The sequence below is a fragment of the Lissotriton vulgaris genome, chromosome 2_1 (genome assembly GCF_964263255.1).
Source record: "Lissotriton vulgaris chromosome 2_1, aLisVul1.2, whole genome shotgun sequence".
NCBI lineage: Eukaryota > Metazoa > Chordata > Amphibia > Caudata > Salamandridae > Lissotriton > Lissotriton vulgaris.
In genome coordinates this window covers 835,134,830-835,148,255 of record NC_141687.1, presented here as the reverse complement: position 1 = coordinate 835,148,255, position 13,426 = coordinate 835,134,830, and the positions used below count along the sequence as shown (strand labels likewise).

Here is a 13,426-nt window from a genome sequence, read left to right as displayed (position 1 = left end):
GGGAACATGGGACTACCGGAAAGTAACTGTTTGAAACCTCTGTGTCTGAGAAGCATGGCGAACTCCTTGGGGACGCACAGTAATGCGAATACTGTTCATTTACGCCGAATGTTATTGTCTATTCAAAGAGCTGTACGGTATGGCGTCTTATGCAAATACTACAACAAGCGGACTGGTTGCCTGCTGGGGTTTACATTTCACCTAAAACGTACACATGTCACGTAGGAACACGCTAAAGTTGATCACTTGGAATGTGAGGGGGCTAGGTAACCCGAAGAAGATCAGGCGGCTATTTGCCTATTTTGATAGACTGCACATTGACATTGTTTTTTTACAAGAAACGCACTTAGATCGGGATGGCACCTCGACACTGGGGGCACGTTGGGCTGAAACAGTGGTTCACTCTAGCTACTCGACATACTCCAGAGGCGTGAGCATATTGATCAGAAAGGGTACGGGCCTTGAAGTTACTGACATACAAAGAGACACTGCTGGGCGTTGCGTGCTGCTGGCTGGTAGGCTTCGGCGGCAGCAGATACTACTGGTAAACACTTATGGTCCTAACGTAGACGACCCGGGGTTCTTTAGCAAAGTATGGCACTACATCGCAAATATGGCTACACCCCAGGTGCTATGGGGAGGAGATTTCAATGTCACACTGCAGGACTCACTGGATAGAGCTACACACACCTCAGAACAACATGGGAATGCTAGGAAAATGCTGAGGGAGGCTATGGAGGACCTGAATTTGGTGGAACTCTGGAGGGTACGTAACCCCGGGATGACAGCGGCGACTCACATAAATGCAGCGAACAACAGCTGGTCCAGAATAGATTACTGGCTGGGCACACAAAATATACACACGTGGGTGTTGGATGTTCAGCACTTGCCACGCACGCTATCAGACCACAATCCAGTACTATTAGAAGTAGACATCCCTTACTACGACCCACCCCCCTTCACTTGGCGTTTTCAGGCGACCGCACTGAGAGACCCAGTGTACGTTGACACCATACATAAGGCGATACAAGAATACTTCGCCATTAACGGCCCAACAACAGAAGACCCTGGCTTGTTATGGGAAGCCTTCAAGGCTACCATCCGGGGAGTCTGCCTCAGTACAGCGTCGGGCATCCTCAGAGAAATTAGGCATCAGATAAGCACGCGCGAGCAAGCCATTCAAAACCTAGAACAGATATACACACAGACTGGTGACACTAAACTATTGGGGGATATCCAATTGCTATTAACGGAACATGCCACATTTGCGGCTGATGAACTAAACTATGTGACTAAACGAGCAACTGCGAGGAGGTATGGAGAAGGGGGCAGGCCAGGCAGGGAGCTGGCGGCAAAAATCTGCGCAGGCAGAACACCGCAAAATGTCACAACCATAACCACCAGCGCCGGGATTGAGATCACCGACACTAAGGGCATACTAAAAGAATTTATGCACACATACAGCACGTTATATGAGGCACACCCCTCGCCTTCGCAGGCGGAATTACTGACATATATGGAGGACATCGAGATGGCATGGTTGGCGGATGGGCATAGAAAGTACCTAGAACGCCCCATCACTATAGAGGAGGTCACGGACACCATTAGACGCCTACCTAACAATAAAGCCCCAGGGCCGGACGGCTTTGTGGCTGAATTTTACAAGGCGTACGCCGACACACTTGCACCACACTTAGTGCGGATGTATGGAGCTGCACATGAGGCTCAGACTCTGCCGGCGTCACTGAGGGAAGCCCTACTCATCACATTGCTGAAGCCCGGAAAGGACGCGGACAAATGTGACTCCTACCGTCCACTGTCCCTGTTAAATGTAGACACCAAAATAATAGCTAGTCTGCTGGCAGACAGATTAAAACCTCTCATGCCAATGTTAATCCGACCTGATCAATCGGGTTTCATCCCAGACAGGGCCACTACACACAACACCCGTACACTGTTCGCGTTAGCACACTACCTAGCGCCGGAAACAAAGGCTGTGGCAGTACTGTTAGACGCCGCCAAGGCGTTCGATACTATTGGTTGGCAGTTCATCCGCGCGGTACTAGTGCGCATGGGATTCCCATGGATATTTCAGGGATGGATAGCGATGCTCTACACGAATTTGTCGGCGCGAATCAGAGTAAACAGATACATATCGGAACCCATATCCATCAACAGAGGCACTAGACAGGGTTGCCCACTCTCTCCAATGCTCTTTGCTCTGGTGCTGGAGCCACTGGCCTGCAAAATCCGTCAACACTACCATCACTCAGCAATCCAGATGCCCTCCCGTCCCATACACATATCACTGTATGCGGACGACATGGTGCTATATGTCAAAAACCCGGAACAACACTTAAATCCTCTCCTGAGGGAATATATAAAGTTTGGCCACCAAGCCGGCTTGCAAATAAACTGGGATAAATCCCTGGTGCTGGCACTAACAGACAGCACGGCGCCATTTAAACTAGACTATCCGTTGGAATGGCAGGAGGACCCCACAAAATACCTGGGTGTATGGTTTCACCGAGACCCTGAATTAGTCGTCAGGACCAACTATGGGCGGACGATTGCTGCCCTGGAAGATAAAATTAAAAAATGGAACAGACTTCCACTCTCATTGGCAGACAGGGCAGCGATAGTAAAAATGGTGCTATTACCAAAATTTCTTTATCTCTTCAACAACATCCCTATAAAACCCCCCGCTGCTGTCTTCCGGAACATTCGGACACTTGTACTGAATTTGCTATGGGCGGGTAAACAAGCGAGGATGGACCTACGCACTATGCAATTGCCCTACGCTAGGGGAGGGTTCAAGGTGCCAGACTTTTACCTTTATTACTTATGTGCGCAGGCACAATATGCACATTTCTGGTATCATGAAGTTCCCTTTCTGACACACGTGGCGGTAGAGGCGGGCGATACTGACCCAATTCCTTTGGCTCACATGCTCACACACAAACGCACCAAGCTCCACGAAAGGGACATTAACACGGTTGATGCGACCATTGAGGCATGGAGACTAATGGGTAAAGAGGCGAACTGTCTTCCGCTATACGCACCCACACTCCCACTAGCACACCACCCAGCCCTATCGGTGACGCAGGAAAAGGTGGGAATGGATCTGTTCCGGCGTGCCGGTATAGACACACTGGGGGACCTGTACAAAGAAGGGGAATTTCAAACACTCGATAAACTACAATACATCACAAACCCATCTCAACTGTTTACTTTCAACTACTACAGGCTAAGTAGAGCAATACGTGAACACTACCCGTCACATCCGGAGGAACCACCCACCCTTGCACCCTTACAACTACTCCTGACAACACCCAAGGCATCTCACATGGTATCCAAACTTTATGCAAGTATGCAGGGGGCAGTGGGACGCTCCACACTCAGGGCCAGGGACAGGTGGAGCGGTGGGCTGGCAGAGCCTCTGACGGAAGCAGAATGGGACACAGCGTGCATGCTTACGGGTATGCTGACCCCTAACGGAAACTTGAAAATAATACACTACAAGTACCTGCATCAGGTCTATCACACCCCACAGAGGCTACACAAACACGGCCTGCGGGAGGACTCTAACTGCTGCAGGTGTAACCAAGAAGGGGCCGACTTCATGCACCTAGCGTGGCACTGTAAAAAGGTGGCGGGCTATTGGGAGCAAGTTGTACAGGTTCTGAACGAGATGTTGGGGGTTACCATGTCCTGTGATGCAAAGATCTGCTTATTGGGTATCACTCCGCACCTGAGAGCTCTGAAACGCAAGTTCTGTGCGGTTGCACTCCTGTTGGCTAAACGGAGGGTGTCTATTCACTGGAATAGTAAGAAAACGCCGGTGGTGAAACGCTGGATTGAAGACATGGTGTACTGCCGTGACACGCTTAACACGTATGAGGAGGAACTGCCAAGCGGCTCTAGGCCCAAAGATTACTGGGGATACTTGCGTGACTACTTACTTGTGCAGGGCACGGCAGAAACAGAAGCAGACGTTGTATGAATGAACGCATGTAGATGATGACATAAGACATACATGTGTACTGTGCTAGCTCTTGGGAGGGAGGATGCTGTGATGCAGAGGGAGGATTACAGAGGTTAAACACAAGTTGGGGACTGTTAAGTACAATTACGTTTCAAGTTTAATGTATAAAAACTGAGAAAAAGTAAGATTATTGATGTATACGGCAGCGACCATAGCACTGACGCGCGATGGCTTTCTATCTAATACTGTGCCGCCGGTCCGCTGGATGTCGGCTGATGGGCTGTGTAGTTCTGGAACGATTGCTCGTGACCATGGATGCAGGGTGCCGGCCCGTTGCGGTTGTAGGCGATCGCACCATGGGTGAATATCGATTTGTATGGTATGTGATAAAAAAAGTGCAATAAAGTTCTTACACCAAAAAAAAAAAAAAAAAAAAAAAAAAAAGATATCAACTGAAAGAATGTGGAGGCTGCCATTCATTCTTCTCCAAACAAATTCAACTCTTTATTTATTCTTCATTTCTCATACAGCTAGGTGATGGAAACATGAGTCAACATATTTAGGCGCAGGCTCAAAAGCAGTCTGTAATGAGAGGAAAATGTATCACAAAAAGCAATCTCCACTGACCAATGCCTTGAGACAGCTTATTGGAAAATGTAAGGTGATGAAATCATGACAGATCACATCGGTCAATCAAGACTTGGAGACAGTCTGCAATGAAATAGGTGTAAGGCGATTAGCCCATGATACTATGCTTATAGACTAATATCTACTGTTAGTGTGCAATGAGGAAACCGTGGCTCAGCAAGGTTAAATCCAGTAACCAACGCCAGTGGTAGCAAAGGGGGCTAGAAAGGTGCACTGTGATCAAATCAATTAGGCCATATCCCTAATCAAAGCCTACAGCGGTCACAGTTTTTGTGATTCCTGGCTGCACCTCTTACCCCCATGCCCCTCTACCACTGATTCTACCTTCATGGCTTATCCAGATGGACACAGACTGCCAATAATAAGCGTAGGGACAAAAGTTGGGGCATTACTGTGAAAGCTGTGCCTCACTGCTGCATTATACGGAAAACGTTCGTATTTCTTGGGAACAAAGAGTACCTCCACCCAAAGTTTAGAGTGGATAAAACTCATTCATACAAGGCTGTGATAAGTGGATGGTTGGTGATAGCTGATTTTAGGTTCCTAGGCACAGGTCAAGCCTTTTGTGTAAGGAAATTAGACGTGTAGAAAGTATTAAAAGAGGCTGTGCTAGGGCTAAGACAGAACAGTACATTAAAGTAACACAAAATTAACATTACTGGCAGAATGAAAGTAGCACATTGTAGAAAAATCAAAGTGGCACCACTGAAAGGCTTGGATATTCAATAAAACAAATATCGGAGAACATTTTAGGGGGTCGTGCAAACAAAGAGAATCTAAACAAATAAATACCCGAATCACGAAGATGCTACTTTCAAAGTGGTATTATGAAGGTTCAATTTCCTCTGAAGTGGAGGGTGGGAGCCTTATTATGCATAATAAGTTTAAGTTAAGTTTCTCAAGCATTAAATAGCTTGCCAAATATATAATAGAATAATTTTTACGATGCAAGAACGTCTTTAACATACATCATGCAGACCTTTTGACTGTAAAGGTGCAATCTACTGCAAATTGATTAAAGTATGTGTTTAAGATATTATGAAACAAGAAAAAACATAACCACGATACTGTTGATGTCGGAAATATCATACTATCAGTGGATATGATCAGAAGAATGTCCAAATTAAAGAGGGCAAAATGCTGATGGAGAAAATACATTGGTGATAACTGCCCGTTTAAAAAAATCTTAAGCAAAGTCCGATGCACACAACAAGTCAGTGTGATATGAATGATCACCAACAAATGATAAGGATGGAGTCACACAGATGTGTTCTTTTTGTGTCGTTTTATTGGAATGCATATATTAGGAACATGAGACCAGCCGGCACGTGTTTCGTCAAGCAGGGTGTTAACCCGTGACTCTTCAGGGCTGTTGAGAGGTCATGAGAGGCGGGGTCGGGGGGAGCGGTGATATTTCCAACTCGGTCCTGATCGGGTGTTTTCACAAGATTGTGAACGTACTTTTGGGTACGTATTAAATGTTCCAGTATGGAAAGCGTGGGAAAACAATCCAGAAAGTGGTGCTGGCGGCGTGTAAAGCCGTCTATAGTTGCCGCAGTAATTTGAAACTGGGGTTCGTATTAGGTCCGGGTATTGTTGATAGCGGGTCTCGCCGAGTACATACCCGGCGAGACCCGCCCGACCCGTCTCTCCTTTGTTCAGTTAAAAATAGAAGTCACAGAATTATTTCACAAAATCCAATTAAGAGCCTATTTCCCAGTTCTGAGAGGGGACTGCCAAAACTGAAATCACTGGACTACGGAGAAAATCTACCTTTATTCCTCCAAACACTGAAATGCCAGCTGAAATTATTACCTTTTCGACTGCTGTATTTTCGGCTACATGTCAGCTTTAAAAAATATTTAAATATTTTACACCTAAAATATCTCAACCAATATCTCAGGCTTTGACTCAATTAAAGGAAAATGATAATGTCATCAAACCAGCAGAAAGGGGCAAAGACATAGTTCTAAACAGGGAAAATTCATTGTGGAAGGCATACACCAAGTAATGGATACAGAAACTACCAGAAACATGAAAGAGATCCTTGCATGTAACTACTCAACAAAATGAACCCCCTCCTTGAATATGAACATACGGAGGAATAGTTTGGACCAAGAGAAGTAAAAAATTGTATAAACAAAATACTCAGAACCCTGCGGTTGTCTTCTCTCTAATGTCTAAACAGATCCCCATAAACCACTAGGTAGACCGATCGTCTCTAGTTATGACTCCATTCTGGAGCCTCCATCAAAATATGTTGACTTCAGTTTTTTAAGCCATTTCCAAAGACAATCCAGTCATTCATACAGGATACTACAGACATCATTAACATCACTGAAGGTATGGAATTTGACACAGAAAATTAGCTTGCAGTATCTCGATGTCATCACACTATATTAAAGGCCCAGACAAGTTCTTACGGGAGGCATTCTCACAAATCTGGTCTTGCTAAGATTCAGAAGTACTGGTGAGAGGAAACCTCAGTATATTTATGGGTCTGAATCTAGACCACGCTCTACAAAGGGTGGGCCAGACAGGGTCCCTGTCCAAGGCAGGGATGGAGTTGCTGGGAGATCTGAGCTTGACTGATATTTTGACTCTTCAGAACCTTAGAAATAGACACTACACATTCTTCTCTGCAACAGACTAATGCCAGGCTTTATTATTTCCATGGTACAATCAGATAGTGGCCAGAACACAACACAGAGATCAGTGTCTCAGCACTGTTGGACTACTCACCTATCCGTCTTATACTACAGCTACACCAAACTTCCTCACATAGTTGTATTGATTGAATGACAACCTCATGAAAATCGAATAAGTGCTTAAAACAATCAGACAGAGGATCTCAGATTTCTTCAAAGAAAATGAACACTTAGTACCTCACATCTCGGCCCTATAGGAGACACTTAAAGCTGTCATAAGAGGGGAATGTATATATCAGTAGCAGCCAAATACAGCACAAAGAAAACACAAAAGAACAGAGCTGGAAAACAAGTGAAAGAATCAGAAGATAGGAACACAAAAATATGATCGACTAATGCTGAACATTGTCAAACATTTACACCCCTGTCACAGATCAATTCCTAAATCTATAATTTTGTTTGCTTGCAGCATCATTCCAGTTTGGAACCAAGCTTATGATGATATGTCTTGACCCTGCTCCCCATAGGAACAATCCAGCTGGAACTACCAGGCTGGTCCTCCCTGGACCGGAAAACAAGCATCCTGAGCCCGGTTTCGGGGTATCACCCCTCATCAGTCAGGCTAGCTTGAATCCGGTGGCGTAGTGAGCACATGACCCACGTATGGGCACACTCATCCCACCTATGGCGAAAATTGCAATACAAAAAGATAATGGACAGAATGCTGAACATTGTTAAACATTCACCCCAATCACAGATCTGGGCCAAATCCATCCTCAAAACTGGTCCCAGGATGCTGGTTTCTGGTCCAGGGAGGACCTGGCCCGGCCGTTCGGGCTGGACTGTTCCCAGGAGGAGCAGGGTCAAGACTGATTCGCATATGGCTGGGTCCAAACGGGGGTGGCATAGTGATTACAAGAACAATGAATTAAATGCAGATCTCTTGAATGGGGATGTGTGGTTGAAAATTTTCAGCATGCCGTCCATCATCTTGCAGTGTTTGCTCTAAATGGCCATGGGTTTTCCCAGTTGTGGGTCCCGTGCCACTAAATTCATGCGAGCCTGGCAGATGAAGGGTGATACCTCGAACTGGTCCCAGGATCCTTGTTTACAGCCCAGGAAGGACCAGGCTTGGCAGTTCAGGCTGGACTTTTCCTGTGAGGAGCAGGGTCAAGACTGATTTGCATATGGCTGGCTCCAAACTGGGGTGGCATAGTGAGCTAAAGAATGATGGATTAAACCCAGATCTCATGACTGGGGACGAGTGGTTGAAAAGTTTCAGCACTCCATCCATAATCTTGTCTTTGCGAAAGAATTAGAACATAGCCGTTATCGCTCAGGTTCACGTAAATTTTTGTGACAATTAGCCCATTCTACACAGCAACTCAAAGCTGTGTAAGTGGACAGAGCAGAATTAGCTTTACTACGTCTTTGTCAGCAATGTTACAGAGCGGGGAAACAGGGCTGGCAGACTGCTAGCCTGTAAACCGAGGGCTATAACACAGACGCTAAAGAACAAATCAACAATTACCAGGCAGACAAGACAAAGGAAAATGAAGGAATTGCAGAAACTTTCTGTCATTTTTAATCAGAGCTGTACGCTGCAGATTCTATACCGCTGTCTAACCTAGAATCTTAGCAGTACCTCAACTCAACAGGCCACTACATTACAGAAGCATATTGCTGTCACAGAGGTTATCTTAGGGATAGCCAAGTTATGTCCTGGCAAGGCCCCACACCCAGGTGGCTTTGCAAAAATATTTTATAAAACGTGCTGCCCCGCCCAGCTATACAGCTCATTCACCATGACAGGCACCGTTACACCTACTCTGAATGAGGTGATTATCACTCTAATACATAAACTAGACAAAGACCTGAAGCGTTGTGCATCATACAGGCCGATATCTCTTATTTATTTGAATGCCAAGATCTTTACACAGAGGCTTGCACATTATAAGCAGGTTATACCTGAAATGGGATGTAGTGCTAACACTAAAAGAACACTGCACATTCTCATCAAAACTGCTAAGGCGGAGGCACCGAACGTTCTGCTTTCTATTGATGCTGCAAAGGCATTTGATTGAGTGAACTACTCCTTCCATTAAGAGGTACTAAACAAAGTGGGCCTCGACCACAAGTTCAAGAAATGGACACCCAGTGGGTACATGTGCAGCACAGTTATCATCGATGGCGTGCTTTCATCAACCCGCAAGGTGCGTATAGGTAAGAGGCAGGGCATCCTCCTATCCCCACTGCTCTTCGCGTTCTATATGGAGGCGGTAGCCATACACTCAAATCCGCTGATAGGGGGGTGGGGTCACAATGGGAAGCCAGGAGCAGAAGTCACTCTTTACACTGAAGATGTGTTCATAACATTAACTAACCCACAGTGCTCTATCTCAGCTATCCTACATGACTTACAGGTATTTGGCCTAGCATCTGTATTTAAAATGAACACACAGAAATCACAAATTTCAAAGTCTCACTGCGTCCCAGGAAACTTGCAACACCCTACAAAAACAATTCCACCATCGCCTGGGCGACGAACACATACACTATTTGGGAATCAAGGTTTGTCTACTACTGATAGAACTTCTACACAGACTTACAATGGCCTTCTACACCAAGCCAGTAAATATCTGCAAAGTTGGCAAATGGGAAGATTGTGGTTGCTGGACACATAGCATATACTATACCTTACACAGACATTACCACTGCAACAACCTCCAGGACTGATCAACAAGGTACAGAAACTTGTTGAGAGCTTATGGGGGACGAGGGGGGGCAGAAAGCAAAAATTCCGAGAAGACCAGCTTCTCTCCCACTTATGAAGGGAGCCTGGCATCCAATGCACTACTACATGGCAGCACAACTGTGTCATATGGTAGAGTGGCATCGGCCCATTTCTGAGAAACATTGGTGCTTTATTAACAAGCACATTGCAGGTATCCATACATGGAAGGTCCCTTGGTTAACCAGGAAGCAGAAGTGTACTCTTACGCAGTCACTGAGGTGTAATCTTCCCCATTCACTAGTGCCACATTAGAAGTGTGGGACAGGGTGGGAGTAAGCAAGGGTCTTACAACTAAGCCTTCCCCAATGACACCGATAACAAATAATCCAGAATTTACCCCACATTAACCTGTAATAAATTTGCAGACTAGCAGATCTCTAGAGGGTAAAAGATTTTCATGACGTGGAGAGCCTGCAAACCTTCAATCAATTGAAGTCCAGCTATGGTATCCTGGAGAATGAGTGCATACACTATCTACAAATCAGACACTGGGTGACCCAGCCATCTATCAAATCCCAAGACAATACAGCTGACCCTGTTTGAGAAATGGGTCTTCACCAACCATGATGACAAGCACATATTACTGTACATTTAGAAAAGCCATTCAAAAAATGGCTCCTCAGCGAAATCTCAAGCACAGAAAAGTGGAACATAGAACTGGAGTATTCACACATGGATAAGGAATGGATGGACTTTGTTTTATAGAAAATGTACCTGTGCCTTGAGCAGTAAAGGCAAGAAGGCCCTGACAAAAACTACACTGTATTGATATTACACCCCAGCTTGCATACATAGCTGGAACTCTATGTAATCTACAGACAGCTGGCAGGGGGTGTGGGAGTATTGTAACAATGACACACCTCCTAAACTCCCCGGGACTTGCAATAAGTAATAACTAGTATAAATGCCATCTTTTCTACAGATATCCTACAATGCTCAGCATACATTTGCCTAGGTTTACCTAACAGGCCAACTTACCTATTGAGATTAGTAAGAGGCATTACAATTTCCTTGGCTCTATTGCAGCCTACAGGAGATCACAGCTGTTTGGGGAACGGACACAAAGCCAAACTACAGCGCATGGCTCAACAGACTGCAGAAACTCCTGGGGACAGCACAAATCTCAGCCAGGCTGAAGGAGAGGGTGGCCCACTTTGAGAAAACTTGGGGACCTTGCAGAGCATTCCTTTTGCATGAGTTTAGGGAAATCACATGCCCTAAGTACTTGAGGGTGCTTCACCTCTCACAACACCATACTCCACACCATGTCCACAGTACCGCACTATAGACCAGAGGTCCGCAGTGGAGGACATCCTAACCTCATTCACTGTAATGATTTTTGATGCAAACTACATCCCTAGTCTGAAGCAGCAAAGGGTACGGGGCTGGAGAGGGGTGTTTGGGTGGGTACATGGGGTGTTTAAATTTGTTCAGACATTTTTAAGTCACCCCACTGGCCAGTGTATATGGAACATCATCATCATTATAATAATACTAATAAACAAAGTTAAACCATAACAATTCTCCCCTACGTGGACTTCTTTTGACACAATGGACTGTTTGCTCTGAATCCCATCTTTTATTGAGATCACAAATGTATTTTAACTCATTTGAAAATACAAATACACCTGTGGACACTTGTTTACGTTGGTGCTATGCATTCACTACGTTACGTCAAGGCTTATGGAGGGGACATTTTTGCACCTAGTGTTTAAACTACGTCAAATTATGTAACTGATTTGCAATATGCTCCGATCTACAGTTGGACAAATTGATAAAAATCAAATAATCAAAAAAGTCAATGTGCTTGTGCGATCGCTTTGCGTGATACGGCTGATTCAAGCATGCTGTTTCACCAGGATCTTTTAGTTATAATGGTAGGGGCATTATGTACTGTAGACAATAGGTCTTCGACAACAACCATCCAAAGCGGTCTGTAGGTGAAACAAAAAACTGGATGTGTTTATGCAACACATCAGTCCAACATGCTACTCATCCTATACCCTTATGCTATTTCAATCCCCACCATTATGAACCCCTGGTTGATAATGATGCATGTTTTATGCATCTGTAACGATCCGGGTTGTTATAGCGCAATAAATTAACCACACACATTAGGTCACACTACACGCCTTACATTTACCTAGGCTGATGTCTCCAAATTAGAGTTTGTACTCGATTCTCTAGTCAAATCATTCCCTAATTCAATTTAGAGTTGAGTCCACCTGACCCCAAGCCATCGTCCCAATTACCATAACTCGCTCCTGTTTGGAAGACAGTCAGGCTTCGTTAAGATTGGCAGCAATGGCAAATAGAAAAGCACTGTAAAGTGGGGACTACGAAGGAGGCGGGTTAGCATGGTCTGGTTGGCTGTGATAGTCTAGTGGCAATAACATTCCTAACGGCTGACAGGCTTTCCATCAATATTTGAAGGCACCTAGTTTGCAGTTAAAAGGTAGGGCTGCGCAGCGGGAATAAATTGCCTTAGCCACAGGGGTAGTATCTCACCTAGGAGCAGACATAGTGTCGAGGCACATACCAGCTCACACTGAAGCGAGCGACAGGAGGGCCGAACTCACACAGTTATTGGACAAGTGTCACTCAGTCAATAAAGCAACTTCAATCACCCCCTTAAGACCTTGACATGCTCACTCGCGATAGTGTACCACACCGAGATTGAAAACCAAATCCTCAGCAACTGTTGAGCTCTGTAGGCTATTTGCCTCTTTCCCCGTTCCCTCCCTCTCTTTTCCCGTTCCCTCCCTCTCTTTCCCCTTCTCACCGCTCCCAGAAGGGCACCCCCGGCTGCCCTGAAAGTTGTCAATGCCACTGCCATGTTGTCTCCTGCTTCCTCCCGTCCTTCCAGCGGAGCCAGGGACAACCTGCGAACGGCGCCCTGAAGTGACGTCAAAGTTGCGCGCCTCAGCCTACGAAGGGGGCGCGGACGAGGCAGCTGCAGTGCCGACTGCTTCAAGCCTGTTTACTTATTTGAGAAGTATTGTGTTATAATTACTTACGCCTACTGGGAAAAAAATTAAATTCTGTCGCTGTTACATTTTTAACACATTCGAAAACAGGGCAACTTTTTAAGAATGGGGGATTATTTGTTTTTCAGATCTCGTACTATATGCCTCTACAAGAGTGTACCTAGCTGCTAAGCTTTCAGTTTGCATGCAATCGTAAATGTCTAGGTTACTTCCCAGTGACCTTCGTTGCTATTACTTCGAATCAGAGTCTTCCTCGACACGCTCCTAACAGAATGAGCTACTCAGTTGCTCACAGATAGAATTAACCATTTCAGGAAAAACAAAAAGTAAACTACCAAATTGGCTCTAGGAAGAGATCCTGACA

General features: G+C 45.4%; 1 protein-coding gene across 1 annotated transcript in view; it reads right to left on the bottom strand.

The window, feature by feature from the left end:
- NDUFA10 (NADH:ubiquinone oxidoreductase subunit A10) overlaps nt 1–13,047 on the bottom strand; it is a 200,055-nt gene extending 187,008 nt beyond the window's left edge. The window contains exon 1 of the mRNA XM_086956253.1: nt 12,858–13,047. Within this exon, the coding sequence (XP_086812379.1) occupies nt 12,858–12,911 (54 nt within the window). The 5' untranslated portion in view covers nt 12,912–13,047. The remainder of the gene's footprint in view (nt 1–12,857) is intronic.
- Nucleotides 13,048–13,426: the final 379 nt, after the last annotated feature.